Source organism: Apis florea, unplaced genomic scaffold, assembly GCF_048593485.1.
Source record: "Apis florea isolate Af1SG1 unplaced genomic scaffold, ASM4859348v1 contig_3203_pilon, whole genome shotgun sequence".
NCBI lineage: Eukaryota > Metazoa > Arthropoda > Insecta > Hymenoptera > Apidae > Apis > Apis florea.
This window is the reverse complement of record NW_028256723.1, coordinates 1,121,909-1,148,924: the sequence shown is the minus strand read 5'-3', so window position 1 is coordinate 1,148,924 and position 27,016 is coordinate 1,121,909. Positions and strand designations below refer to the sequence as shown.

Here is a 27,016-nt window from a genome sequence, read left to right as displayed (position 1 = left end):
ATAATTCAAATTATAAAGAAAATTATCTTAGAGACGCTAAATCTTAAACTTCCTAATATAATTATAGAAATATCAAAGCGAGTAAAAATTATCCCTAAGAAATACAGTACCTTTTCATTTTACGTGCAATATTATCGTTATAAGAATTTATGTGTAAGAATTTATTTATTGTGCAAGTCATGTGAATATTATTATACTTACTATTAGCCATTGAGATTGCGTTATTATTGTTGGATACAGAGACGCAATCATGCAGTTCTCTTTTGTTTTATTTTTTTCCTTTCTTTTGTTTTGTTTTCATTGTCTTTCTTTTTTAAATTGAAGTATTTGTGATTTTTGTTAATTAAATGATATTTTTGTACATATTAACTTGTATTTTACCAATTTTTCTGTGGTAAATAAGAATTGATATTTACACAGAATTGTATGATGCATTTATTGAATTCGCGGTACATCGTTTATATAACAGTTTATATTTCAACAGAAATATATTCGAAGCAATATATTATTCGTTAGCTGCTCAACTCATAACTGTTTGTTCAATATTCATCAAATTATAATAAAAAAAGACTTTCTTGTGGTGAATAAATGAATATTTTTTAAATATTAATAGATTTCTAAATAAAAACAATAAATAAATATGGAAAGTATTATATTAAATTAATAAAGTTTGTTTAAAAATTTAACTTTTAGAAAAACTTTTATGAATCGCATAGAAAGATTACCAATTCATAGAAAATATTTTACAATATACATCTTCATAATATCTAATTTACTAAAATCATTCTTTTTTTTTAACTCTGCCTCTTCATATATATATATATATTTTAGGATAACGTATGATTTAGGATAATGTATTTTTTTTAACGAAATTGTAGCATTATTTTTCACATCGATAATTAATTTCATATATATATATATTTATTTGATTTTGAAAAAAAAATTATTTAGAGATTTTTTGATAGACCGTAATCGTACAAAATTATACTCGTTCCCTACTGAGTCGAGCAAACTGAACAAAATGCTTATTGTATATATGACAAACTTAATATATAGTTAGTGATATGAAGCAAATATAAAGTTAGGTAATAGAAAACAATTAAAAATTCATTAACAAACAAATGCTTTATCGTATGATTAATGAAAAAATATAAGAAATTGAATGGAAAAAAAAAAAAAATTCACACATATAAACCTAAAAGAAGTAAATTCTAATATTATTCATTATTCTAGAATGCATTATCATATAATAAACATTTTACTTTAAAAATTTTAAATTTGACAAAGAAGCATAAAAAATAAGAAAGTAAATCTTCTTTCATTTAAAATCAATCGTTTTGTTCATTAATATATAATATCATTCCATTACTATTTAAGAATTCAGTTGAACGTTTAAAGAATAACAAGTATCGATATATTCCATATTTAAAATACAACTAACTTTGGGTTATATACAATATTCCCCGTTATTTAATCATTCACTAATTTAAGTCCTATTCCATTACGATCGAAGATCGTATAATTATCAAGGGAAATATCATTCTAGAAATTAGACATTCTGCTATATACTTATTTTTTGATGCATCGGAGAATAAAAGAAATATTATTTTTAATATTTTAGATAACTCTTATTCCGAGATATCGTCGATCACAGATCAAAAATAATATGAACGTTTATTAATTTTATGGGAGCAGTTCCAAGAACTCTCTACCAAGTGAGATAAAATTAAAAAATTCCAACCTTAAACGAGAAATACTGTATAAAAGAGGATCTTTATAATTATGCTCCTTTTTCAAGATGATTTTGAAATGTATAAATTTTTTTTAAAATATTATTATTATGACAGTGAAGATATACATATCTCTAAATTCTAGCTCGCTTAATTCATTATAGTATTTTTTAATAAGACACCGCATTGTGACATAACAATCACTTCAGAACAAGTTTTCAGAGCTTTGTAAATTATTTGAGAATAAATTGAAACAGAATTTCAATAACAAAGCATATCAGATTTAATCAAGACCAACATCGTCCTGTGGTTTTGGTTTTGGAGTAGTTTGTGTGCCAGCACCTGGGAACCCAGGCATACCACCCATCATACCAGGAAATCCACCAGCTCCACCGAATTTCGAAGCCATCTTATTAATAAATGCCATAATCTTCGGATTGCTTTGGTACTTCAAAATATTTGTCGGATTCGTGGAAATTTCTTTGAAAGCTTCAGCTACTTCAGGATCCTGAAAAACAAAAAGTAATAATATGAGCAATATAATCTTTTTTTGTAACGTGAGAGTAATAGACCATAATATTGTGCATTATTAATAATATGTTGTATCAATAGAATACACACAATGAATAATTTTATGAATAATTTTATGAATAAATTAATACAAGGAAAAATAATTGTTTATTTTAATTCTTCTAGATTTTGATCACGTAGTTTTCTTTACGTCCGATAATCTTACTATTTATATTTATACCTCGGTAAATATGTAAAATGTATATAATAAAATATTTTGTAATAGTTACATTAAGATTTTTAGATTATAAAAAATAGATAAATAGATTGTTGTATTTTATACAATATCGATTAATTAACTGTAATTTAAACATATACATAAATGAAAATTTATTTTATACATGATATATAAATATTTGAACGATATTTAAACGATAGTGGAATAAATTGATTAATAGAGATTTACCATAAAAGCTTGGAGAACATCTGGATCGTTTAAAAATTTGTAAAAGTCACCCATTCCAGCAGTATCACCGCTGGAATCAGTTTGAGAGGTACGAGTGTTTTCTTCATAAATTTTTGCACTCTCTCGAGCTTTCCTTAATCTTTCTTGTCTCTCACGTTCTAACTTTTCTTGTATTTTACGTTCCTTCTTTCTTTTGTGTTCTTCGATTTTTCGAGCCTGTAAAAAAATAATATGATACTTAAAAAACTTTTATCCAATAAATATTTCAATAAACATAAATAATATAATGCAAAGATTTTTACAGAAATATCGTAATGGTTTTAAAATTATTGATTTGGAAGCAATGCTTAGATAAATTGAAATATATATGAAAAATGATAAAAACATTTAATTCGCAAGGGACGAAGGAAAGTTTGTTTCGTCAATGTCCAAACATTATTTCAAATCACGACAATGATCTTTATGCATCGCAAAAGGAAATAAAATTGGTTTGTACTTTATATTTATAATAAAGAGAAACTACACATCAAATTGTATATTTTGCGAAGGAATGATTAATTGTTGGTTAACTAGCACTAAGTAATAGGAAAGAGATATAAAAAAGATAATACATGCATTGTTGAACAAATAAATTTTATATAAATATATGAGAATTTTTTTAATGAAATATACGTTATAATATAAAAAATGGCTGCATTGTAATCGTAATTTTCCCTGAAAGGAGTATATCTCATGGTACAGGTTCAGGAACCTGTCCAAATACTAAATCATAATGACGTGAAACATGTCTGTTCAAGACGCATTGTGACCTCATACGATTACGAGCTTATTATAGACTGTGTACCGGCCAATTTGGCTAGTAAACTTCGTTTTTAGAATCGATACTTTTCCTGTTCTTATTGTACCCCTTTATATTTTACATATTTCGATTACTTTCCAATTATACGCTTCACTTGTATCCTTTCTTTCGATAAGTTTCGATCTACATTTCAAATAGACTATGAAAGCTCCTTTTGCACATCTTTCCGTGCCCCATTGTCTCAGCAATAACGAAACCTAGACTATTCTCAAAAATTTCACTTTCTTGACGTCAAGAAGAAAAATTCCCCAAGGTTCTCTAAAGTTTACGAAATCGTAAAGGAAAATAAAATACTTGTGTTTCGATTTTTCAAATGTACTATACATATATAAAAATAAAATAATACTTTAAACAACGAATATTTGCAAACGAAAAAGTTCGATATCATAATAATTACGAATCTCAAATACGAGAAACAATGTTCCACCAGATCTCTTAATTTCATCTTCTATTATACATATTTAACATCCACAATATCGTTGTAACAAACAAATAACAGGCAATTTACAGGCAACATCATCGATTTGTGAATCTATAAAATGGAAACAATTCGAATCCGATAAACACATAAACTTCGATAGGATCATCTCTAGCGAAATACAGACAGCAACGATTATAAATTGATAACATAGAGATAAAAGGAAAGAACACCGACAGAACGAATAAATAGGGACTAAATAGCAATAAATTGAATAAAAAGGAGAGAAAACGTTAAAGATACAAGAATGAATAAAAAGATCGAGGGAGGAAAGAAGACCACAGATGAGAAATACAAGATGAAGAACGAGGAGAAAGCAAGGATAGGAAGAATATCTGCGCAAGGAGAAAGGATGGGGGAAGGGGGAAGGCGGCATCTGTGGATAAGTGGAAAGGACGAAAGGAGAGAGCACGGAGGAGATAGCGACGGAGAGAGCGGACAAACGCGAGAACTTTTGCACGAGGGAAGCACCACCTTATACGGCGGCGACCCGGGCTTCTAAATATAAAGGCGCCCGTCGTTCCGTTGCTCCTCTCTGTCCGAGCACGCACGCATTTCGCCGCGGATCTCTTCTCTTTGCTACACGCGGCGTAGCCACGCTCTCGTAGGGACCGTCGATAATAGACGGCTGGAATTTCGCTAATATTACGTTGCGCAAAAGCCGTCTCGTCGTATCCTTTTACGTGCTTTCCGAATTCCGGGACAGATTACAACTTTTTTCACGTTTTTCTGAAAATCGTTACATACAAAAGTGAATAGATTCGGATTACATATTGAAAAAAAATTGAAAGAGATACAAAGATGTTCTTAATGAATTCTTGCTATGTATGTTATTATTTGTATTTGTATTGTAAATGTTATGAATATTTGGAGCAGCTTTTTCTTGGAAATTTTTTTTTCTAGATAAAGTTGAAAATTGATAATGATATATTTAAAGATTTTACAATTATACAATTTTGTTTAATTAAGATTTAAATGATATTTCTAACGTTAAATGTTATAAAATAATGTGATATTAATAAAATTTAAATTGGTATTCAACAGAATATTGATAATTTAAATTATGTATAAAAAACTTTAGAATTATTATTTTTGATCATCAATTTCTATTTCTAAAATTTTTTAATGGGACCATATAATATAATATTAATAAAATAAAATTTCTTAATATTTGAAAGAAATTCCCGCCCATATGTTATTAATTAAATTTAAAAATGCTCACGTGGTTGACATTGAATATCATTTTCCAATGAAGATCAAGAAAAATTTTCTTATCTTCCATAAATTAAAAAATCAAATTATCTTATATTATTTTATTTTATATAAAGTAAGCATGATTTTTAAAAGATTAATTATTCAAAGCAACGAAATTACGATGTTATTTGATTAAAATTTCCAATTTATTTTGATTACCAGAACCAGCAAACATTCATCAAGATCAACAATTTTCATTCAAACAACCAACTTTCAACTAGCATTCGACTACATTTCCACCAATTTCCATGATGACCTTGTCCCCATATCACGCATGTATTTTGGGAATTCTACCACTGTGACGTTTATAATTGGCTCGTATTAACTAACTACACAATCTTTGATAAAAACTTTGTAATTTTCACCGACGAAAAGAGAAATGTAAATGCAGGAAAAAATTTTCGCGATTATTTATAAACTTCTATTTTTTATATTCATTATATTTCTGTTATCTATATCCTTCGCCAGGTTATGCAAGAACAGAAACCAGAAAATTGAAAAACATCAGATTTTTATTGATAAATAAGAGAAGAAAGATGGAGAAAACGTGATATTGAAAGAATGAGATTGAGGATGATGTGAAAGCTAGGTCGAAACGTGTGAAGGATCTTTATACACTGGTCAATGTTTTAGCGGCCAGGTAGACCCTGCAAACTCGAGAAAACCGGGTCGCCAAGAAGTATTTTTAAAACTGCCACTCTACTCCTGGTATCTACGAATTTTATGAGATAAAAATTATGCGAATGATTTTTGTGTATCTTGAGAAAAAATCAAATTGTCATTTTGCAGAAACTACCGTTGAAACTATTTTATTCTACTTTCTAAATTTTTTATCGAAATCTTAATAGGAGATCTTCTAACATCTCATTACTAATCATTGGTAATTAGTTTATTTATAAATGTTTCTAATTATAACAATTAATTATATATATATATATAATCCATGTTTATTAAAAATCTACTAGGAACAAATAATTAAAAAACCTCCAACAATTGCTACTTATCGTCCAACTGTAACCACAGTTCGATTCATATAAAACACGAGGAGAAGATATCTCGACAACGGCCTCCAACGGTGAGATACAAAACGCGATCATCTTCGATCACCGTCCGTTCGTCGCATATCAACTCGTATCACAACTCAAATCTCGCGAAAGGAGGCATTCAAAATATCACTCCACGAGGGTGAACAGAAACCGTCCTCGATCGTGTTAAAAGAACGCATTCCCCGTTTCTCCTAATCGAATATTCGATTCTCTCTTTCCTCCAATTCCACTCCATCCGACTAACGAACAAGTTAAAACGTTCGTTATCCTGCCATTTGTACTTGCACCACGGATGGAATCCCACGGATCAGGCGGGAAAAAAGGAGAAAATGGTGGCTCGCGTGGTTTCTCGACTGTGGGGTGAGAAGTAGAGGGGCGTCTTCGGGGTTTGGCGGTAGTGACAATGCCAGTTCCTCGCGGGCGAGTTTGAGTCGAAGGCGACTATCGAGTGAGAGGAGCTGCCAGCCCTGGCTCATCGTGTAGTGCCTAGTGAAACGAGATGACGGGCTCGCGGCTGAGACGGCCCGCGTACTTCGTGGGCCTCTTCTTGGCCCTTCTAGTCGCCGCCTTACAGGGTGAGTAAACTCCCCTCAAAGAACTCTTCCCTCGACCAGGGAATCGTATACTCCAACATCGCTCTTCGTTCACGTCGTACCGATTTCTTCTCGCCTTTATCCCTTACGCTCGATCAGAGAATATTAATCTTAAGTATTCTACCAGTGTTTTCTTTTTTTCTAATTTTTTTCCCCTTTTTTGGGACCGAGTTGTATTTTACTTTATACCGTTGAAGTTTTGTTTGTGATGGGATTCGATCGAAAATAATTGAACACGATTGAACGATTGGAAGTCGATGACGTCTTCTTCAGAAGTCAATGTACAGTTTTTAGAAAATTATTGTTTTATAGTATTCTCTTATAGTTTTCGTTTATAGGATTTTTCATTATTCTCGTATCATTTCGTGGTTTCGGTACTTTGGTTTCGAGCGTTCGTGCCAAGATTCTCTCTCTTTCTCTTTATAACAGAAGTTATATCTTTTTATATACATTGTATACGTTTTGGAAAATTTTCGTGATTAATCCCCGATCGCACGAATAAAAACGTGCAACAAACAAATCGAACGAGAAACGCTATTTGTTTTCAATTTATTTTTAACGAGTTGCGACGCTTTTTTAAAATATAATTATCGCGTCGTTTGTTTCAAGTTTAATTATATAAATAAAGTGCAATGACGCGTTGTCTGAGCTCTTTATGATCCATGTCGTATCATTCTCGAAGATCATCGCCGAAACAGTTTCTTTCGTTTCACTTTTTTGCAGAAAGAGAAGGGTAAATTCTGTTTCATTCAGGATTTTTCACAGGATAAACGTTAGGATAACATTAGGAAGTGTCAGTGCGAACTAGATTTCTAGAAGTTTGTAGCGGTCGATGATGTGGATGACGTGCAGACGAATGTGTGACGATTGATGAAGGTCAATGTTACGTAAAGACAGTGGTCTGCGTCATCGGTTGCTGGCTCGTCGAGTCTCTTCACCATCGAACAGGCGTGTGATCGAACCGATGAACCTACAATCCGTTGCCTCAATTTTCTCTTATCGAGATTGGACAACATTTCTTCTCTATCCGTGGTCACGTGTCTTTTTAAAGGAAATTTAAATTCTTTTTAAAATCCTTTCCTTTGATCTTTCTTTTCTTATCTTCTTGAAATGTTTGAGTTTTTTTCCCTAGAAATTTTCTTGGAAAATTTTCTTTTGAAATCTTTAAATCCATTTGATCTTTGCATCTTGTTTGAATTTGGCAATGTTGATAAATTGAGAAACTGAAATTGAAAATAATTCGTTGGATGCCGTTCCTTTTCCCTTCCTTTCTTATTGGAAACGCTTAATGTTAAAGTTGCAAAGAAAAGATAATAATGATATTTGATCAGTTCGGATTAACGAAATGGGACAGCGATCGGGTAAAAGATTTTGATCGTGGATTCAAGGATTTGTTATTTTGGGAATCGATGGAAACCAACTGTCAACAACTTGCAAATAATTACATAAGGACAGACATAAATCCGTGCCAGATTCGTTCTAAATTCTATGAATCTGATCGTGAATTCCGTTTAAAGTGATACTCGAATCTTAAACTCGAATCGTTGATTTGAGCAATTCACGACGAAGAATCAATCAAATTTCTTTAACGTTTGTAATCAAAATAAAATCAATCAAATGTAACGGTGTTCCCCAAAAATTTTGGATATAAATAACTAAATTTTCAAAATTTTTTACAAAATTACATTATTGTAGTAAATTAAATTAAATATAGGTGTCACGACACTTTTAACATTATATTAATATTCCTTAATATTATTAAAAAAAAATCTGCAATTCAACTTTCGAAAAAAATATTACTATACTATTTATCAGAATGATAGTAGAATTTCCAAGCATAAAAGAGATGTATCAATGAAAATGATTAGATTCATGTCGCAACAGATTTGTGACGCATTGTGGAAAAATGAACAATGGATGGATTTTTAACAATGAATTCAATTTTTTTTATAGCGGAAAGATTAAAGACTATACATGTCACAAAGTAAGGAACAAGACTTCAGATTCTATCTTTATCCTTGGTGGCTATGCTTGCCAAACGACAGCTGCTTACCTCTACTTCCATTACCCGTATCTTGACATTTTCGAGAATTATTTTGCGACATGCATAATTTTAACATATTATTTTACAGATCGCTAGAGTCTAAAATTAATATCATGTGCGTAAATTAGATTCCTCGATCACAATTTATGTTTTGTTTATTCTCATAATCAAATTATTAAATCCAAACTAACGAAGAGAAATCATATGTTTCTAAGAGAAAAAAGAAAATGAAAAAAAAAAAAAAAAATTTAACAAGTTTCAAATACAAAATGTAACAAAAAATTAAACTTCTTGTTAATTTTATGAAAAACAATAGAGAAACAAAATGTACGGAACGATATAAGATCTGATGCCAAAAGTACTAACACGTGTGATGTAATGATGACAATTTACGAGCAATACAAGCTACGTATTTTCTTCTTACAGCCTGTAGACAGACTAAATTTCTTTTAAAAAATTTCATCACAGTTCAAAGAATCTTGTTCCAATAAAAATTTTTTTCATAATAAATCTAATTAATTTATCTGAATCTTTTTTTTTATCTTTTATCCGATTCGATCCTGTCATTCGATTCATTGTTTTCTCAATAAACACTGTATAAATCATTATATAGATGATCGTGTCGATCATTTTCGTATCGATCAAGAATCTCAGTTAATACAGTTTGAACTTTTTCGCAGCGAATAACCGATAAAAATACGTTTCGCTCATCCAATATATAAATATTTTCAAGTGTTGCTCGGTTCAAAGCCGCCTACTCGTTGCTAAACTTAGAAAGCGGCCTCCTGGTCCCAGGTACTGCCTAGAAAGATGATATCGACATTTTCATCGACCAAGATTTTAGTTACGATGCCGCATAATATAATATCGAAGATTTTAGCGATCCAGAAACGAAGGTGAAAATATGAAAGAAATTCTATTTGAAATCGATAAATGGAATTCATCATCAAAACTATTTGTATCATAGGAGATTCATAGATCTTAACCTTGAATTATCCAGTTCATTTATGATTATTTTTCCTTGTCAACTTTATTTTGGTAGATTTCAAAATGATGTTGTTCTATTTTACAATATGTGAAATACAATTTTGAACCGTTTCCAATTCTTTGTTTTAATTCAATTATAGAAATTAATTTTCTTTTCTCAGTTAACTTAAATGTGGAAATACAATGATTTTCTGCAGTGTTCTCAAAACTTATGAATCAGAATTTCTTAAATTTATATATCATCCTTCAAATAAATAAACGTACATAATTTCATGTGTATAAAATAGCATATAAAAAGATTAACAAGTTCGAATAATGAAATTTCAATAAAAAGAATTCTAGTAATTCCTGAAATTTCTAACGAAATGCAATGAAGGGTCTATCTCCTTAACGAAGATTTCATTTTTTCTTGCTAATTCTAGATTGTCTTCAAGAAAACCGGGTACTTAAACCCGGATCATCGAGCATGGTTGTTGTTTCTGCACACCTGTCATTACTCGAGCACGCGCTCAACCAAAACGATGTGTAACGACTTTGACAAGATCTTGCGTCACTTGGGTCAGATATTTTTGGTAGTCGCGTGGCGTTAAACTCTCTTGCTAAGCTCCCGTGCTTTAGGTTATCTAATACTCCGCATCTTCTTTTGGCACCGCGTGTTTAGCATAGTGAGAACTCTCGATGAAAATTCCTGGCACTCGAAGAATCGGCATAGAATCAAGCCAACCGTGAAATTTTTTTGCAAAACACGTACAAAAGGGAAAAATACTTCTCACGTTGATAAATTGAAAATCTAGGAAATCTTCCATTGACGATGTAAAAACAAAGTTACTTTATTTTTCTTTCGGTTCCAAATTAAAAAATTATTCAATTATTCGTGAATGTTGATGAAAATGTAAAAAAATGTTAAAAAAAAAAAAAAAAGCTAATGGAGATAAAAATATTGGAATCGATGTGATGCAAGAGAAAAAAAAGAGAATAAATGATTAATTTCCGAGATAATTCTTGAGTAAAAACTCGTGTTCCAGGAGTGCAAAGCGAAGAAGAACTAGAGGTGCCGCCAGAGGATCTGTGTCGACCTTACATTGAAAAGGCATTGAAAGACCTCGGTACAGGTAATGTTAAGATGTTGAGGAATATTAAACTGGAGCACAGCGATTTCTAGAATGTTTCGTTTGAAGGATCTTTGGAGCAGACCAGTGCCGAGGTTGGGATCGACGTCGATAAAGAAAGTGAAGAAGAAGAAGGGAAACCTGCGATCAAAGAAGTAAGGAAGAATACTTTTTTTCGATTGGAAAAATTACAAGTTAATTTCAATTCTGTTAAAATACATTAAAAAATATGGCAACATTTTGTATATATAATAATTGTGAATATTTAAAAATAGGAGCCAGAAACTGAAGCTTCGAAGGAAGATGCAGAAGAGTCGGTAGAAACGAAAGCTGCGGAGAGCGCCGAACAAGTTGAAGAAGAGGCGGAAAAAGCATCCGCAGAAACTGAACAGAGCGCTGAAGTTGGAAAAGAACAAAGTGGCGAAGCGGATGAAACGAAAGGTGATACACGAAAAATATCTTTTGAGATACTTGAGACTCAAACATAAATACAACATTTCTTGTCTTCCTTATTCTAACAAAATTTAGAGCTGTTATTATTTCACAGGTGAGGAAGAAGAGAAATCTGGAGAAGTAGATAAAGGAACCGAGGAAGAAAAAGAAGAATCTGCCGAGCAAGCGAAAGAGCATGCTACAGACTCCGACCAGGAAGAAATTGAAGAGACGAAGGAGGAGAAATCTGGCGAAGGAGTGCAAGCAGACGAAGGAAAATCCGACGAAGAAACGCAAGGAGATGCCGAGGAAAGATCCAAAGAGGAAGATGCCGATAAATCCGATATAGAAATTGGAGAGGATGAAGGAAAATCGGAGGAAAAGTCGCAGGTTGACGATGGAAAATCCGACGAAGTCCAGGCCGAAGGTGAATCGGCCGAAGAACCGAAAATCGACGAGGAGAAATCCGACGAAGAAGCCAAAACCGAGGAGATAAAGTCTGACGAAGAGAAAGAGAAAATCGAGGACGAAGGGGAAGAAGAGACGGAGAAAGCTGCTTCCAAGGAAGAGGAAGAAAAGGAGGGGGATAGCAAAGCCGAAGAGGAAGGTCAATCCGCGGAGCGACAAGCGAGCGAGGACGAAACGAAGGAAGAGAATAAAGAAGGCGAGGGCGAAAGTGTCGAAGATCAAGTAGAAGGAGGTAAAGAAAGTGAAGAAGCTAAGTCGGCGGAAGAGGCTGCAAAATCGGGAGAGCAACAGGAAGGAGCTGAAGAAGAGAAGGAAGGAGAGGCCAAATCCGCGGATGAGGAAGGAAAATCCGTAGAAGAGGCAGAATCAAAGGAGGAGAAAGCTGAGAAATCAAAATCTCGTGCTAGACGAGAAGTTGGCGAAGAAGAAGAAGAAGAAGTAGGAGGTGAGGAGGATGCTGAAGGCTCGAAAGAAACAGAACAGAGCGAGGAAGAAGAACCTACTCCCGAGGAAGACTTGATCAGAGAAATAGTGATACCGGAAAATTTGCGGCCGCGTGATCATATTAATCAGCTGTTGAAATTGGACGAGGAAAATGAAGAGAAGGAGCGAGCCATCCAAAAAATCGCGGATATTGTGTTGAAGGAGTTGAAAAGGGTTTATGACAATGCCATCCAGCCGTTAGAATCTCTGTATAAATACAGAGACTTGAGCAACAGACACTTTGGTGGTAAGCATTAATAATTAATAATTAATAAATGTTCTTTTTTTATCGATATCCAAAAAATTAATCCAAATTATTCGACTTAACACCATATTTGTTAGATCCAGAAATATTTTCCAAGCCACTAGTTCTTTTCATGGGTCCGTGGAGCGGTGGAAAATCTTCCATCATAAATTATTTACTCGATATCGAATACAAGCAGACATCGTTAAGGACAGGTGCGTAAGTAACGAGAAACGAAGAAAGTAGTGAGAATTTGTTGTGCAAAAAAAAAAAAAAAAAAAAAAAGAAAGCTTCACTTACTTCACATTGACGCTTAACTAAGTCGGCCGTGATCACGCCTTCGAATAGTAAATAATGATTTAGCGGTAGATTTAGAAGCATGCTAGAAGCATGAATTACAGATAGTGTTTAGGTGGTTTGAGAGAGTGCTTAGAGGAGCAATGCAAAACGCCAAATGGAAATGACACAGGAGCCGAGCCATCTCCAGCCTACTTCAATATTATAATGCACGGGGAGGAAGAGGAGATCCTCGATGGCACGCAACTCGCCGCTGATTGGACTTTCTCCGGATTACAAAAATTCGGCCAAGGATTGCTCGATCGTCTGAAGGGTTTACGACTCGATAATAAGTTACTAGAAAAAGTGAGTATTTGATTTATTCTTAAAATATTAATAAATTTAATATTGTTTAACGAACGATCTCTACATTACCAGGTGAATATTGTCGAGATACCAGGAATCTTGGAAATTCGTAAACAAGTCCAACGTTTATTCCCATTTAATGATGCGTGTCAATGGTTCATCGACCGTGCAGACATAATATTTTTAGTATACGATCCATCAAAGTTGGATGTTGGGCCAGAAACAGAAGCGATTCTTGATCAATTGAAAGGAAGGGAGCATCAGGTAAGCTTCGACATTAAATTTCAGATGTGTTGGCATCTGCGTAATGCGTACTTCCGCAACAGACACGCATCATTCTTAACAAAGCTGATCAAGTAAAACCGGAGGAACTCATGAGAGTGCAAGGTGCTCTGATCTGGAATATATCACCGCTAATGTCTAGCGCTGAACCACCGATCATGTACTCCACGTCATTGTGGTCAATCCCGTATGAAGCTGGTGCACCTACCAGGTTATTGTATGCTCAGGAACGTGCATTTTTACGCGACTTGCGTACTGCCATTGATAAACAAGTCGAGCATAAGATAGCAAGCGCCCGGAGATTCGCTGTAAGTTATTTCGCTTTAATCTTTTATTCGTTAAACTTGTTGTCTTCAACGAGGGAAATTATTTTCTTGTTGCATGTAGGTACGAGTGCGCAATCATGCTAAAATGGTAGATTGCTATCTAACCACATACTACAATCACAAGACATTCTTTGGGAACAAAAAGGAAATCAGTGACAAGATTATCGAGAATCCACAAGATTACCACATCTACGAGGGCCTGAGTACACTGAAGAACATATCACGATATGACTTGCCCGATCCGGATGTCTATCGAGATTTTTTCCGGTTGAATCCTCTCTATGATTTCCCTCTATTAAGCTCTACGTGCACGTATTTCCGTGGATGTCCAATCAATAGACTCGACGTTGCCATTGCTTACGATTTACCAGAGCTCGTAGGCAAATATAAGAAATCAGTTGAGCAAGTTATACACGAGTACGAAACAAGTCCTCCTAGTTGAGTGTAATCCTACATTCTGAAATAGCTCTTGATGCCGTATGAGGTATGAGGTGAGAGCAAATTGTACAAAACAAAAATGCGAATGAGTGAAAAGAAGCGAACATTAGTGTAAGTTCTTACTTGAAGCAGTACAGAGAAGTTTCTTTCTTAAAATAGTAAAAAATAATCTTGGATCGCCTTCAGATAAAAATCCAACTGGATAATTAAATTAAGAGAAGAGAAACCTAATTCTTCTGGAATCACGCTTTGCGCGATATATTAAATAATTTATTTAAAGATAAGAAGAGACATTGTTTCGAGGTATGAAGATATACTATTGGTTTTGTAGGTAAACAACATGGATATTGGTGACACTAAGAGGCAAATGCTTGGTTAATAGTACGCTTAACAAATGTTTAAGTGTATTAATGGATTGAATCGAAGATTTCAAGATATATATACTTGTGTTTGGAAAATAGGACAAGTGTTACCATTCCAATTTAAAAAAAGAATAGTGAGTTTCCCTTGAATGTGTTTAACTACACCTAGAATCACACAGTTATGGAAAACATATCACAATAATGGTGGGTCCTATTATCTAATACATGAATATAAAAATTGAAGATACAGTGAACTCGCACAATAGACTTTTTGAAACTTAGTGTAATGGTTGTGTAATTGTAATAAAATACTGTGACACTTTCAGCCATCAGAACAACGTATGATGAAAGCAGTTACATATTATAAGTATGTAAAATAAAATACATAAAAATATTTCCACTAAGAAAGAGATAAGAATGATCTCTTTTTGAAGCTTTTGTGAAATACCTTGTATAAACAAATTGTGTTCTTATTAAAAGTTATAAATATTTATTTAAAAGAATTATTAGTTACTTGATAATAACTTCCCATGTTAATAAATAAATACAAATATATTTTCAATGTAAATGAAAATGTCTTGAGATTGTTTGTTTTAGTAAAAAATTTGATTTTTAATGTACCTTATGTAAATTAAATGCTTCATATAAAATATTTATTGTTTTACATTGTGTTATTATTATTTACATGTATGACTGATTTTTTGAAAGTAAGTAAATTGTTGATATTGTTATTATTGTAATTATTACTATTTTATTTAAGTTAAGTATCGAAGTGAAATAATCTTAATTTATGTATTTTTCAAATAAATAAAAATATATAATATATTCGCGATTTGCATAAATATAATATTCTCGATTTTAAAATTGCAAAATTATTTAATAAATAAAATCTAATAATATGATATTACATAAAATATTATAAAAAAATCTTATATGATATAATTGACTAATAAATATTACATGCTTACTATTAAATAAACATATAATCCTTTGAATAATAAAAAATAAAAAACATACACAAATTAATTAATTTAATAAATTATGTTATGAAAAAAAATAACAATTTAATAGAAAAATACTTACATTTGGTGTTACTTCTCGTAGCCACTCATCAGCTTGCTCATCAAAGTCAAATTTACAAGCAAGTCTCAAATCATTAACTGCTTCTTCAAATTTTCCAAGCAAATAATTAGCTCTTCCTCTAAATTTATGTGCTGCTGCACTATCCGGATTTAATTCCAAGGCACGATCACAATCGCGAATACAAGCATTAGGCTTATTCAATAATAAGAAAATTTGTCCACGTTTAGCATAAAGTAATGCTGCCTGTGGATTTAATATAATAGCTTCAGTATAAAGTTCTATAGCTTTTTCATAATCTTTTTCTATAAATGCTGATACAGCTTCAGAACGTTTAGCTTGAGATTCTGCAATTTCTTCTTCTGTTGGTTGTAAAGTAAGATTTCCCATTTTTTGAGGAGCATCTGTATCTGGTTCTAGAAAGTTCATTATTAATTAAAAATATTATAAAAATATAACAAAAAATTAAATATTTGAAAAAAATGAAATTTTAAATAAATAATATTACCAATTACTGCACTCATATCAAGTTCAAGATCACTTTCTTCTTCACTTTCTGGTTCAGATTGTGGTTCTGGTTCTTTAGATATATTTGCATCTTCTGATTTTTTACTTGGTGATTCATTATTTTCTTGTTGATTTACTTTTGGTATTTGTCCTCCAAAAAATTCAATAAATGTTTTTACTGTAGAATATTCTGGTTGATTTAATATTGAAGGATTTGCCATACAGACATGAAAAAACGATTCCATTTCTTTTTGAACGTCTGGTTTTAAAGCAGGAGACATTTTGCTACCTAAAATGATGACAATTGTTTTATATCATATTTATTAATGCCATATAATTACGAAAGAAAATTCTACATATTAACATGCTTGACATTATCGTAAATTAATCATATATGCAAGTTATATGAACTATTGCGTAAGAAATTATCTATTTTACAATAAATTTTCATTTCTTGATGTTATTTCGTACGTTTGAAATACCGGTAATGAATAATTCTAAAATATTTAAGAATACTTTCGAATACTTACTGGCAATAATATATAAAATTTGAGTAAATTCAAATGGAAAATATGAAGTTAAATTTTAAAAATATTTTTATTATTCAAAATATTTTATATTATTTACGTTCTCAAGATATGAGTATAATTTTTTATAGAACACAACAAATTGTGCAAGGCATATGAAGTAGTTACGTACTAAATACGTATAATTGTAAGGTTCGATACACAATACTGCAATGTATAGAATATGTACTATATATGTCAGCAAGTTTCCAAAATATATGTACAAATAAGATTTGATTGGTTGAAACTTTTTATAATAGATAAGAATAAAAGAATATGTTTATGAATGTAATTACGAATATGATGTAAATGTAATAAATAAGAATAAAAATTCATTTACTTGATAGAGTTAAATAAAAATAAATTTTTAATCATTATTAGTTAATCATATTATATGTTAAATCAAAAATAAATAACTTTCAATATTATTTACTAAAAAAAATATATATATATATATAATTAATATATGTAAATAATTCATAACACGATTATTTTTACATATAATTGTATTTTATTGTACATAACCTATAATTTTTCGTTTTTTTAATTCTTTTTTTATTTAATATTAAAAAAGTAACAAGACTTCAAATAATAATAAACAAAATTTGAATATACGTATAATAAATATTATTTCTAAAACTACATTATTTAAAAAGAAGTAATAAGGCTTTTTTTGTTTTATTATATTTTCCAGCTTTATTATCTTATACTATGAACTAAATAAATTGCAGTTAAAATCCTCATTATGCTACAGACAAAAATATGATCTAATATTTACAAATGAGGTGTGTAACGCAAGCTTAACAATAAGTTTTCAAAAATTTAATATATGTATATCGACAAGTTCGTTACAAGACGGCACAGTATGTGGATATACCTTTTATCATCCACTCTCATTAAAAATTATCAACAATTACAAGACGGTTCTTCACAGTACACACCAAATCTATATTGTAGAAATTACTTTACTGTATAGAAATATCCAACCACGCTGCAATATATTATGCTGTGCCCTATTGTAAGAAATTGGCTGTTCTCCTCTGCATAACAGATAACAAAATTATATGTATCTGTTCAAGAAATCCGTTGAAAAAAGTCTAAGATCATTGTCATTCAATTTAATTGTTCATCACACTATTTACATGTAATTGTTACCTAAAATTAGCGATAAAATATAACATCTATTCTATGTAGAATTAACTATGATAGATTAGTTTAAAATTAACATTATAAATGAGAAAGCAGAAGGAAACCTGAAATGCTAGTTAGAATAAGAGAAATGAATGTCATGTACACAGTTATATGAGAGTATTTTTGTGTGAATGAATATGATGTGATGAATATTATCACTATATGATTTCTCGTTTAGAAACGTTTACCATCGTCACTTTTATGGCATGATATACTCCTTATTCTATGTTACACGTATGATAAGATACTTGGCTGTGTTTAAAATGATACATTACATGGGGATAGTTGGCAAAAATTAAAACAATAAATATAAACACAAGAAGGATGTATGAGACATTAAATAAGTGCCATTTACTATTGCTCGTTTTCGACATTTCTATTACATTTGAATAAATTAACACGCAGATATTGTAAATTAATCATCAGTACATTCTTTTTTTCTTTTAATTAGATTTATTATTTCAATTTACTATTCCTCTTTCAATTCTTTTTTATTTTCGAATTAATAGAAATTTATGGAAGAATTTATTAACATCAGTTTTATTAACATATGATCTACAAAAATTATTGCGTGTTACATTTTGTTAGAGCTTTAACTTTAATAAGTTGAATCGTTTGTATATAATTTACACGCATCAATAAGTTATGGCAATACGTAGGATAGCTTTCAAATAATATATTTAACATTCGCCATATTCTATGTAGGACGGCCAGTTGAAAATGTTTTATACATCTCCTTCTTATTAAAGGATTAAAAAATATTTTTAGCTCGAAATTATTTTCTTTGAGAGCAAATAATTAATTAAACATTCACGTACAAATTTTAATTTTCGGTGGTTTTAAATTTTATATATTTTTCGAATACGCACAAAAAAAAATGAATCATTTTTTTAGAAAAAAAAAAAAAAAAAAAAAAAAAAAGAAAAAAAAGAATCGATTATCAATTTGAATGAATATATATTACATACTGGTATTAAATATCTTTGATACCAAAACACATTCAATCAAAATGCATGGATGCATTCCTTTTTTTTTTCAAAATCGATTTTCACGAATTCGCGCATTCATGTATGTATGTATGTATGTGTATATGTGTATCGCATGAATAGAAATAGTTTTCGTCTAGAAAAATATTGTTTTTAAACTGCAAACATAAAAGCAACAAAGAATTAGGATTATTTGTCATTTGAAGAGAGTTTAAAGGTTGTCAGAGAATAATTTTATACAATAATATGTTATTTGGTTCTAAAGTAGAATTTCAATTGTCATGTATGATTTTTCGTTTCACAGATCTAAAGTAAAATCATTATATCCCGATTTCCGTATAAAATTATAGTTTGCTTTGTACATTTCATTATTCTCTCTTTTTTTTTTTGTTTTTTTTCTTTTTCTTTGTTGTTAAATCGTGAATCTCGACGTCAATAAAGATTATGTGCACATATGTATGAGGGACAGATCACACACGATGTTTTCATGTGATTAAATTATTTTCAGCCATATAATTATAATCGTTTCGTCGAATACGATTACATCGTAACGTTCTACGATTATTTTTTAACATCGAACAACACGGAATCTCTAATATGATTTCTCTTCTTTAACACTGTTTAAATAGGATATAATTTATTAAAACAGGAGGATAAGGGTTTTTAAACACGAAGATAGGGCTCATTCTTTTTCATTTTGGAATGTTTGTGCACGAAGCTTAATTTTTATGATTTCGATTATTTCTTTCCTTTTTTTCTTTTTTTTTGTCGCGGGTCATTTTGATTTTGAAATTTAATCGATACATTTACAACGATCTTTCAAAAGTTTATGTTTTTTTCGAAACAGCAATAAAATTATAACATTCTTTACAATATTTGAAATATTGTGGAATTAATACATATATTATTATCATTTCGTTGATCCGCCAATATGCTCTCACGATTAATAAAATCTGTCTGACTAGCAATAACAATGCTCTATCTGAGAGATGAGAAACGCCAATATATGTATTTGATTAAATTTTTTGAAGTAAACTGAATTGACTACGGTTTTCGATTCATAAACAAAAAAACATTTTGTTGATATACAAGCTTATAATTTATTAGATTCCGTTTTTTTAACGGAATTAAGCTTTCCTTTCTTCTTCGTCATCGTGTTCCTTTCCTTTTTTATTATCTTCTTCATAATGAAAACATACGTTTATTATACTTGAACAGAAGTGAAATAAGTTTTAGATGCTCGAGTTTCAAATAGAATAAATGCTCATCTTGATGTATTAATGCATAACTCGATTTGATGATTACAACAACAATTTCAATCCCATCGTAGTATCATATTTTACATTATATCATGAAAACCTGTAATCAGCTCATTTTACATGAAGAAAGATGGATTAAGGATCGTCCACAATTTTCGATGATACGATTTGCATCGTAACTAATGCCAACTTAGTAATTAAGATCGATTAAGATCCACATGATGCCATCAATGAAGAATCAAAACTTTTTGTACGTTACTTGTACAATGGTATTATACGCGTATACTTCACTGGAACAAACGCGTGTAGAAATAAATCTATGATTTGATTCTTAACTGCTAGAAATTTTGATATGATGTAAGTGTGTGTAAGTTATATTCTTCATAGACTGTTTATAATAATAATTATTATTATTAATTATTATTTACTTTTATTATTATTATAATTATTATTATAATTATAATTATTATTATTATTATTATTATTATTATTATTATTAATATTACCATTATTACTTTTTTTTGTATTTAAGAATACCATTTTATTTTCATTTATCATCTTTCTCGTTTAAACAGCAAATAGAATCAGGCATATAGTTATATAATATAATACACTATTACAGTTTCTTTGTTTTTTTGTTTTTGTTCATTTTTTAAATTAACCCCGCTTCCTCATGATCTTTTAGAAGTTCCATGGCATTCATAATTTTTTTCCCTTTTCCTTTTAATACTTGCTAGTCATGGTGGGTACGTTACCATATGTTTTCTTTTTTTTTCATTCTCATTGCGTTCAGTGTGAGATCATCTTCGTAAGGTATGACGAACATAAAGAAAACAACGGATATCGATATTTAGATACAGAGAGAAAGAGATGGAGTGATTGGTGGTATGAAGGATAATTATCTTGAAAACATATTTTTGAAAAAGATAGTTGTTCGTCATCGAATATTCTTTCCAATCCGAATATTTTTTTTTATACAAAGAATATATCGCATTCAATTTTTTATCATGTCACATTGCTCAAAATAGTTCTTACAATAGACGAGGTAAAATTTCTGATTCACCGCAAAGGAAAGTTATCCTACTATTAATTTCAACAGAGTTTTATTTTGTTTCTTTCTTTCACTATCATTTCGTGTTTTAAATAAACACGTTTTACTTTTTCTTTCGCAAGATTTTAAAGTAATATTGTAACGTCAAAGGAACTGTGCAGCAAGCTTATTACAGAGTATATTCTTTCTTTTTTTTTGTTTTTTATACACATAATTTTTACCTTATGATCGAATAATAAATGGAAATCGATTCGCCTGTAAGAATTTTATAGCGTACGATTATTACTCGGATTCGATAATATCGATCATTAACTAACCTCAAAAAGTATGCATAGCAAACATTATGTTTTTTTTTTTGAAATTCACATTCTCATGTACTTATTGTGTATATATATATGTGTGTGTGTGTTTGTGTGTGATGTGTTTATCGTAACTTTTTGACTTACTCACTAAACAATTTGTTATTTTTATAAACAGCATTCATACCGCTAATCTATCTCTTAATAGTACGTAAATAAAAGAGAAAAAAAAGGAAATATAAACAAAAACGAAAAGAGCGATATCTTGATTGATAAATCGATAGCAAAAATATACGAAGGTATTAAAAACCTATTTAGATACTAAATACTTGTATTAATCATTCCTATAAACTTATAATCGTATCTGCATGCACTCAGCATACCAATTCTGTAAGTAGTTATGTTAATTTTGTGAAATACACATGTTTCGTCAAATTAAAAATATTACACATTTCACAAATATTTATGAACAAAAAAAAAAAATACATCTAATAACACCATTTTTCAATATCATTCAACAACACGATAAAAATTTTTTTTCTTAATTTTCGAGATTCGATAAACAAATCCTAAAGAACATTTAGAATTAACAACGATTTGATTTATAATTTTTTTTCTTTAGAATTTTTTTTACAGAGAAAATGTCTGTAATTGATTATCGAGAAACACAAGCATTAAGTTCAATTCATATAGTACACAAGTTTGATATGAGTCAAGCAGATACAAACTATCTCGAACGTGCAAAAAAAAAATACATTATTTGTCGACATTCCATACGATAATAAATTAAATAAACATCTGACCATCGTTTGTTTGACGATGAATTTCACTAAATAAGAACATTATATATATATATATATATTATATACACGTGTTATGCATTGGTAAGAGTCATACATTATACAGTAATATAGTTGAGTATAGAATAAGCTACAACTTATTGTAAAATGGTTTGGTTGGACCTAACTATAATCAATATTCGCGATATTGGATATCTCAGCTATAACATGAATTGATTTTTTGGGTCTATGAACATTTCTAGGCCCGAATGATAAAAAATGGACGGGTGGAAACAATAAAGTAGGAGAGAGGGGAAAAAAAGAAAAGAAAAGAAAAGAAAAGAGAAGAGAAGAAAAGAGAAGAAAAGAAAAGAAAAGAGAAGAGAAGAAAAGAGAATTAAAACGCGAGGATTTTAAGATAGAAAAAGATAAGAATACATGAAGAGGGAAACAATGGTGGATAAGGAAAAGGAGTTAACAGGAGATATATTTGAATGTTTATTTAATCATAACTACCATTAGAGATCCAATGTTCTTTTTCTGATTCTCTGTAATCTTATTCCAGAATACTAAACTCTCGAAGTGGCGTCATAATATTACTTTAAATTCATGTTAATAAAGTCTATCCTGTGTATGAGAATTTAACTGCGTGTCAACATGTCTCATACCATTATATATATATATATATAATTTTATATATATATAATATATATATAGTTTTAATAATAGTATGTATAATATATAATTATATTCACTACCTGCATATCACAACATAAATTTATCTCTCTCTCTCTCTCTCTCTCTCTCTCTCTCTCTCTCTCTCTCTCTTCTCCCTCTTTCTCACACACACATATACACACACTCTCTCTTCCTCTCCATCGATCTTTCAAATGTAACACATTCATTCATACGCAACACATTCACGGATCCTGTCTACAATAATAATTACTATTTAACGCTGCAATATAGTCGAATAGTGGTTGAGATTCTAAGCATCGTATAGCGCCGTTCAACAGAGCGTATTTTCAACCCCTATTTCATTGAAAGGCTTTAACATCCTATCTCTTCCGATGAGGAATTCATCTTACTAGAATCATCTTCTCTTATATGTGATACAATTAATAATAGATTGCAAAAGCGAACAAATCAAACATGATGATCGTTGATGTTCCTTGAAACACGTAATTTCCTCTTGATTTCTGGACCGTGAAAGCTGAACGGCGTTTTCGACATTATGTGTTCCAATGTCGAACCAGGTCATCGATATGCCTAAAAACTTGACAATCTCTTTGACGCGATATAAGTTATAAATAGATTTTTGTGTACACAGTTACCAAAACAAAATATAAAACAACATGTATAAATTATGTTGTTTGGCTTACATTACAATTTCTTTTTTAGAATTTATACGATGTTATAGACATATAAATCTGACTTTGAAATTTTCCATTATATTTTTTTCTCTTCAAGAGACTGATGATGACAGAATTTGTTCACTTGGGACGGTGAACGATGTTTTTAGCGTGCGTTGCAGATGAACCAAAATAAATCCTTTTTTTTTTTTTTTGTTTTAATTTAGATGAATCGGCGACAAGGATGCGACAACTTTGCTTTGCTACAATGCTCACGAGGCTCAGCCACTAACAATGATACACCAGCGTCGAAACCTTAGAAACCATGGCTCAGCTTGAAGAAACATGGGAGCTGGCTCTCACACGGAACGACCTCAAAATATATCCAGGGCAGCCAACGTTTTCTTTAAAGTATGCAACAGGAAGCTGAGCAGCAACTACTCCCACCGCCTTTACTTTTTTGCCTCTGATCTGTAACAGAGAAGTAATAGTTTTGTTATTCTAATTACAATGAGAAATTGTCTCTTACTTGAAACAGTTATTTTGAATAGAGAGTTGAAAAAAAAAAAAATAAAACAGATTTCATAAATGAGATTTCATAAATTATATCGTTATTCTGAAATTTATAAATAAAAATACAAAAGGAAAGACCAAGTAGAAAACACATGGATAAATTATATTTAAAAATCTTTAGTATTACATGTTTTTTTATTTCTGATTTTATTCTGAAATGTGATATAAAAGTAGCGAGTTGTGAATCTTTTTCGCGTGCGCGTTGTCCTCGACTTCCGCCAACAGACTATAAACCGAGACACGCGAACCCCTTTCTTTCTATTTTTCATTTCTTGTCAAGGAGGAAACACGGGTTTAAGTATCGCTACAAAGTTGTCGTGTTTACTGAGCATAAATAGTTATTTGTCGTCGACAATAACAAAGATAATACCTCGAAGTAAACAGCAATTAAGTACCATGAGTTCTGCCACGTAATTTCTTTTTCAAGATCGCGAAGAGATTGGGTTGTACAGGAACGATGATCGTGGACATTTGGATTGTACGGACATGGACACACTTTGGAATTTGTTTTTATTATTTTTTTTTTTTTTTTTTTTTGGAAGATTTTGCTAATCATAATCAGGAAGCAGAATGTTGTCGGGCTGGTATGTGCATGTATCCGCCGTTAGGCAGAAGACCTGTAATTAGCAAAAGTGAGATTGGGATCTTTAGCTAATATTGAATATTATAATTTGTTATATTGAATGATCAATATATAAATAATATTAATAAATGTTGGCAATAAATATTTGTTGCATATTGTTTTTTTATATTTATAAATTATTGATTTTAGAAAAGATAAATAAATTTATAATATTACTTCCAAATTTAGTTGATAAAATATATATGAAATTTTAATTAAAATACAAAAAAAAGTAATAAAAACAAAATTGGATTGAAATCTTAAAAGGATATTTTAAAAAAAAATCTGTAAAATAAATATATAAATATAAATATTTATAATATATCTAAAATGCAACATATTTTAAATCTATTTGCAAAATCTGTTTAAAAAGGATATGGAAACAAAAGATGAAAAATAGAATGTAAATTTATATGGTGACCATAGGGAATGAAAAAGTAAATCGTTGTTATCTCGAGTGCACATAGAATATACATATGGAGGATTAACGAGACCGCACAGAGAAAGAAAAACAGTATGTTGAGTGTGCAAATAATGTTGCATGTTTATTCCGCGAGGCACATGAATCATATATAATAAAATAAAGTAACTATATATTCATGGTTTTTCTTTAACTTTCATAAATAATAAACTTTGATAAATATTGATTCATTTTGATGATGCCTCATATTACGAAATATATAATAGATGAGAAGGTATACGAAATAGGACCTATGCGTCTTAAGTTTAAAAATAACAAAAATATTAAGAAGAGAAAATAAAATTATAGTATAAATTAATCTAGTATTTATATAGTATTATAATATACATTACACAATATATACACTATTGTATTTTACAATAGATGTGTAATTTACTATAAACATCTAAATAGAATTAGGATTTATTACATTAATATAAGCATAAACATAATGATATAATCTTGTTTAGTTTCTCTTGTTTCAATTATTTTTTTTTTTCTTTATTTATATAATATCACATGTTTTTCATCCTTTGAATCCTTTGAATCAAATGAACACATCATCCTAATGATCTCTAAATAATTTTTAGGTGATGTCAAAAAGAAAGATGGAACTGTTCATGAATGCAAATATAATGATATATCAACACTTGAATATCATTCCTAAGAAGATTTAAAGGAAATTAATATGATACCGTATTGAGTATATGATTCTATTATACAAAAAAAAAATATAATAGCTTTCATCTGACTTTAATAATAAAATCTAAACCCATAACTAACATGAAAACTATTCCAAAAAGCAACGATACTTAAAAATTCTTCTAGCCAGCTATGTTCGCTCGAGAGAATCCACCATTAGAGGATTAAACCGTGGCTCTATATTGGTTCAGAAGATAAAGGCTCTCTTTCCCCTGGCCAGAGCTTCGCCTTTCATTTTTCTCCTGGACAGGATAAACAGGAGGATGGCTGGTCGATGATTTACCTTGAGAATTAGGCTCGGGAAGATTCTCTCGTGGGACCAGATGCATCACCGTGGTTTTCCCAAAAGGAAGCCCAAGAGCACCGAGCGTGACATTGCTGTGCAGAAAACGGCCCTGGTAGATTAACCGCAGGATCTCCGCTTTAGCGACTGCCTCTTCCGCCCAGTCTGAAAAGATAAAGAGACAGAAACCTCGTATAAGACCTCGGAATGACCTTGCCTCGAATATTTTCAGCATTTTCCATCGGTGGGGCAACGACATGACGAAAAAAATAATAATAAGTTCATTAGACTTATGGAAAGGATGCCGAGAATATTTCACTTTGATAATTTCATCAGTCGCTTCTCAGCAAAAATTCCGTGAATTTCCTCGACTTTTACTGTTCATCGAATTTAATTCGTCGACGGTGTAAAAAGAATATGAATGACACGCAAAAGGATTTGAAAATATTCTATTTTGGATGTAAAAGATAAGATTATGACGTGTCCTGACCATGTTTCTTGAAATTATGTGATGAATAGTAAGAAGAAGAAATTGAAATTGAAAATAAGAGAC

At 30.6% G+C, this 27,016-nt stretch overlaps 3 protein-coding genes and 2 long non-coding RNA genes across 16 annotated transcripts in view; 3 read left to right on the top strand and 2 right to left on the bottom strand.

The window, feature by feature from the left end:
* Positions 1-411: 411 nt before the first annotated feature.
* LOC100866807 (putative protein FAM10A4) lies at positions 412-17,099 on the bottom strand. Its single transcript, XM_031916569.2, has 5 exons — positions 16,871-17,099; positions 16,342-16,629; positions 15,837-16,249; positions 2,707-2,922; positions 412-2,238 (listed from the first exon to the last, which is right to left on the bottom strand). The coding sequence occupies exons 2-5, from the start codon at positions 16,619-16,621 to the stop codon at positions 2,014-2,016; spliced, it is 1,134 nt and encodes a 377-aa protein (XP_031772429.2). The 5' UTR covers positions 16,622-16,629; positions 16,871-17,099; the 3' UTR covers positions 412-2,013.
* Positions 4,571-6,083, top strand: LOC147657128 (uncharacterized). Of its 2 annotated transcripts, XR_015292815.1 has the most exons (3): positions 4,595-4,868; positions 5,460-5,678; positions 5,766-6,083. It is a non-coding gene; the product is annotated as an uncharacterized LOC147657128 (long non-coding RNA). The 2 variants fall into 2 exon arrangements; XR_015292814.1 differs by lacking the exon at positions 5,766-6,083 and having other exon boundaries at positions 4,571-4,868; positions 5,460-5,737.
* On the top strand, positions 6,713-15,417 carry LOC100866688 (uncharacterized). 10 transcript variants are annotated; one of them, XR_015292800.1, is made up of 12 exons: positions 6,713-6,918; positions 10,993-11,079; positions 11,146-11,231; positions 11,352-11,517; positions 11,624-12,706; positions 12,802-12,918; positions 13,173-13,345; positions 13,418-13,609; positions 13,672-13,935; positions 14,015-14,444; positions 14,723-14,957; positions 15,080-15,417. XR_015292800.1 is itself a non-coding variant. In XM_086910852.1 (11 exons), the coding sequence occupies exons 1-10, from the start codon at positions 6,843-6,845 to the stop codon at positions 14,393-14,395; spliced, it is 2,625 nt and encodes an 874-aa protein (XP_086766978.1). In that variant the 5' UTR covers positions 6,713-6,842; the 3' UTR covers positions 14,396-14,444; positions 14,723-15,417. The 10 variants fall into 10 exon arrangements, 5 of the variants coding, with proteins under 5 accessions (XP_086766978.1, XP_086766974.1, XP_086766977.1 ...); XR_015292798.1 differs by having other exon boundaries at positions 13,116-13,345; XR_015292797.1 differs by having other exon boundaries at positions 13,116-13,345; positions 14,015-14,502.
* Positions 17,100-20,571: 3,472 nt separating the features above from the next.
* LOC147657127 (uncharacterized) lies at positions 20,572-24,519 on the top strand. The gene is made up of 2 exons (XR_015292813.1): positions 20,572-20,699; positions 24,051-24,519. It is a non-coding gene; the product is annotated as an uncharacterized LOC147657127 (long non-coding RNA).
* UBL3 (ubiquitin like 3) overlaps positions 23,903-27,016 on the bottom strand; it is a 70,163-nt gene continuing 67,049 nt past the window's right edge. Inside the window, exons 3-5 of one of the 2 annotated variants that reach the window (XR_015292801.1) lie at positions 26,464-26,628; positions 24,767-25,013; positions 23,903-24,294 (exon numbers count right to left, since the gene is read on the bottom strand). Coding sequence is in view for 1 of the 2 variants with exons in the window: in XM_003693859.4 (XP_003693907.1) it covers positions 24,230-24,294; positions 26,464-26,628 (230 nt within the window). In the remaining variant the exon portion in view is untranslated. The remainder of the gene's footprint in view (positions 24,295-24,766; positions 25,014-26,463; positions 26,629-27,016) is intronic. The other variant, XM_003693859.4, reaches the window with a different exon arrangement.

What these genes read in the sequence shown, in the direction of transcription:
- LOC100866688 (XM_086910848.1), top strand. Translation starts at nt 6,843, where the DNA reads ATGACGGGCTCGCGGCTGAGACGGCCCGCGTACTTCGTGGGCCTCTTC. An exon ending in GAGCAACAGACACTTTGGTG is followed by an intron (nt 12,707 to 12,801) that starts GTAAGCATTAAT and finishes CATATTTGTTAG; the next exon opens with ATCCAGAAATATTTTCCAAG. An exon ending in ATAATAAGTTACTAGAAAAA is followed by an intron (nt 13,346 to 13,417) that starts GTGAGTATTTGA and finishes CTACATTACCAG; the next exon opens with GTGAATATTGTCGAGATACC.
- LOC100866807 (XM_031916569.2), bottom strand. Translation starts at nt 16,621, where the DNA reads ATGTCTCCTGCTTTAAAACCAGACGTTCAAAAAGAAATGGAATCGTTT. An exon ending in TACGAGAAGTAACACCAAAT is followed by an intron (nt 2,923 to 15,836) that starts GTAAGTATTTTT and finishes ATTTTTTTACAG; the next exon opens with GCTCGAAAAATCGAAGAACA. An exon ending in ATGTTCTCCAAGCTTTTATG is followed by an intron (nt 2,239 to 2,706) that starts GTAAATCTCTAT and finishes TTTGTTTTTCAG; the next exon opens with GATCCTGAAGTAGCTGAAGC.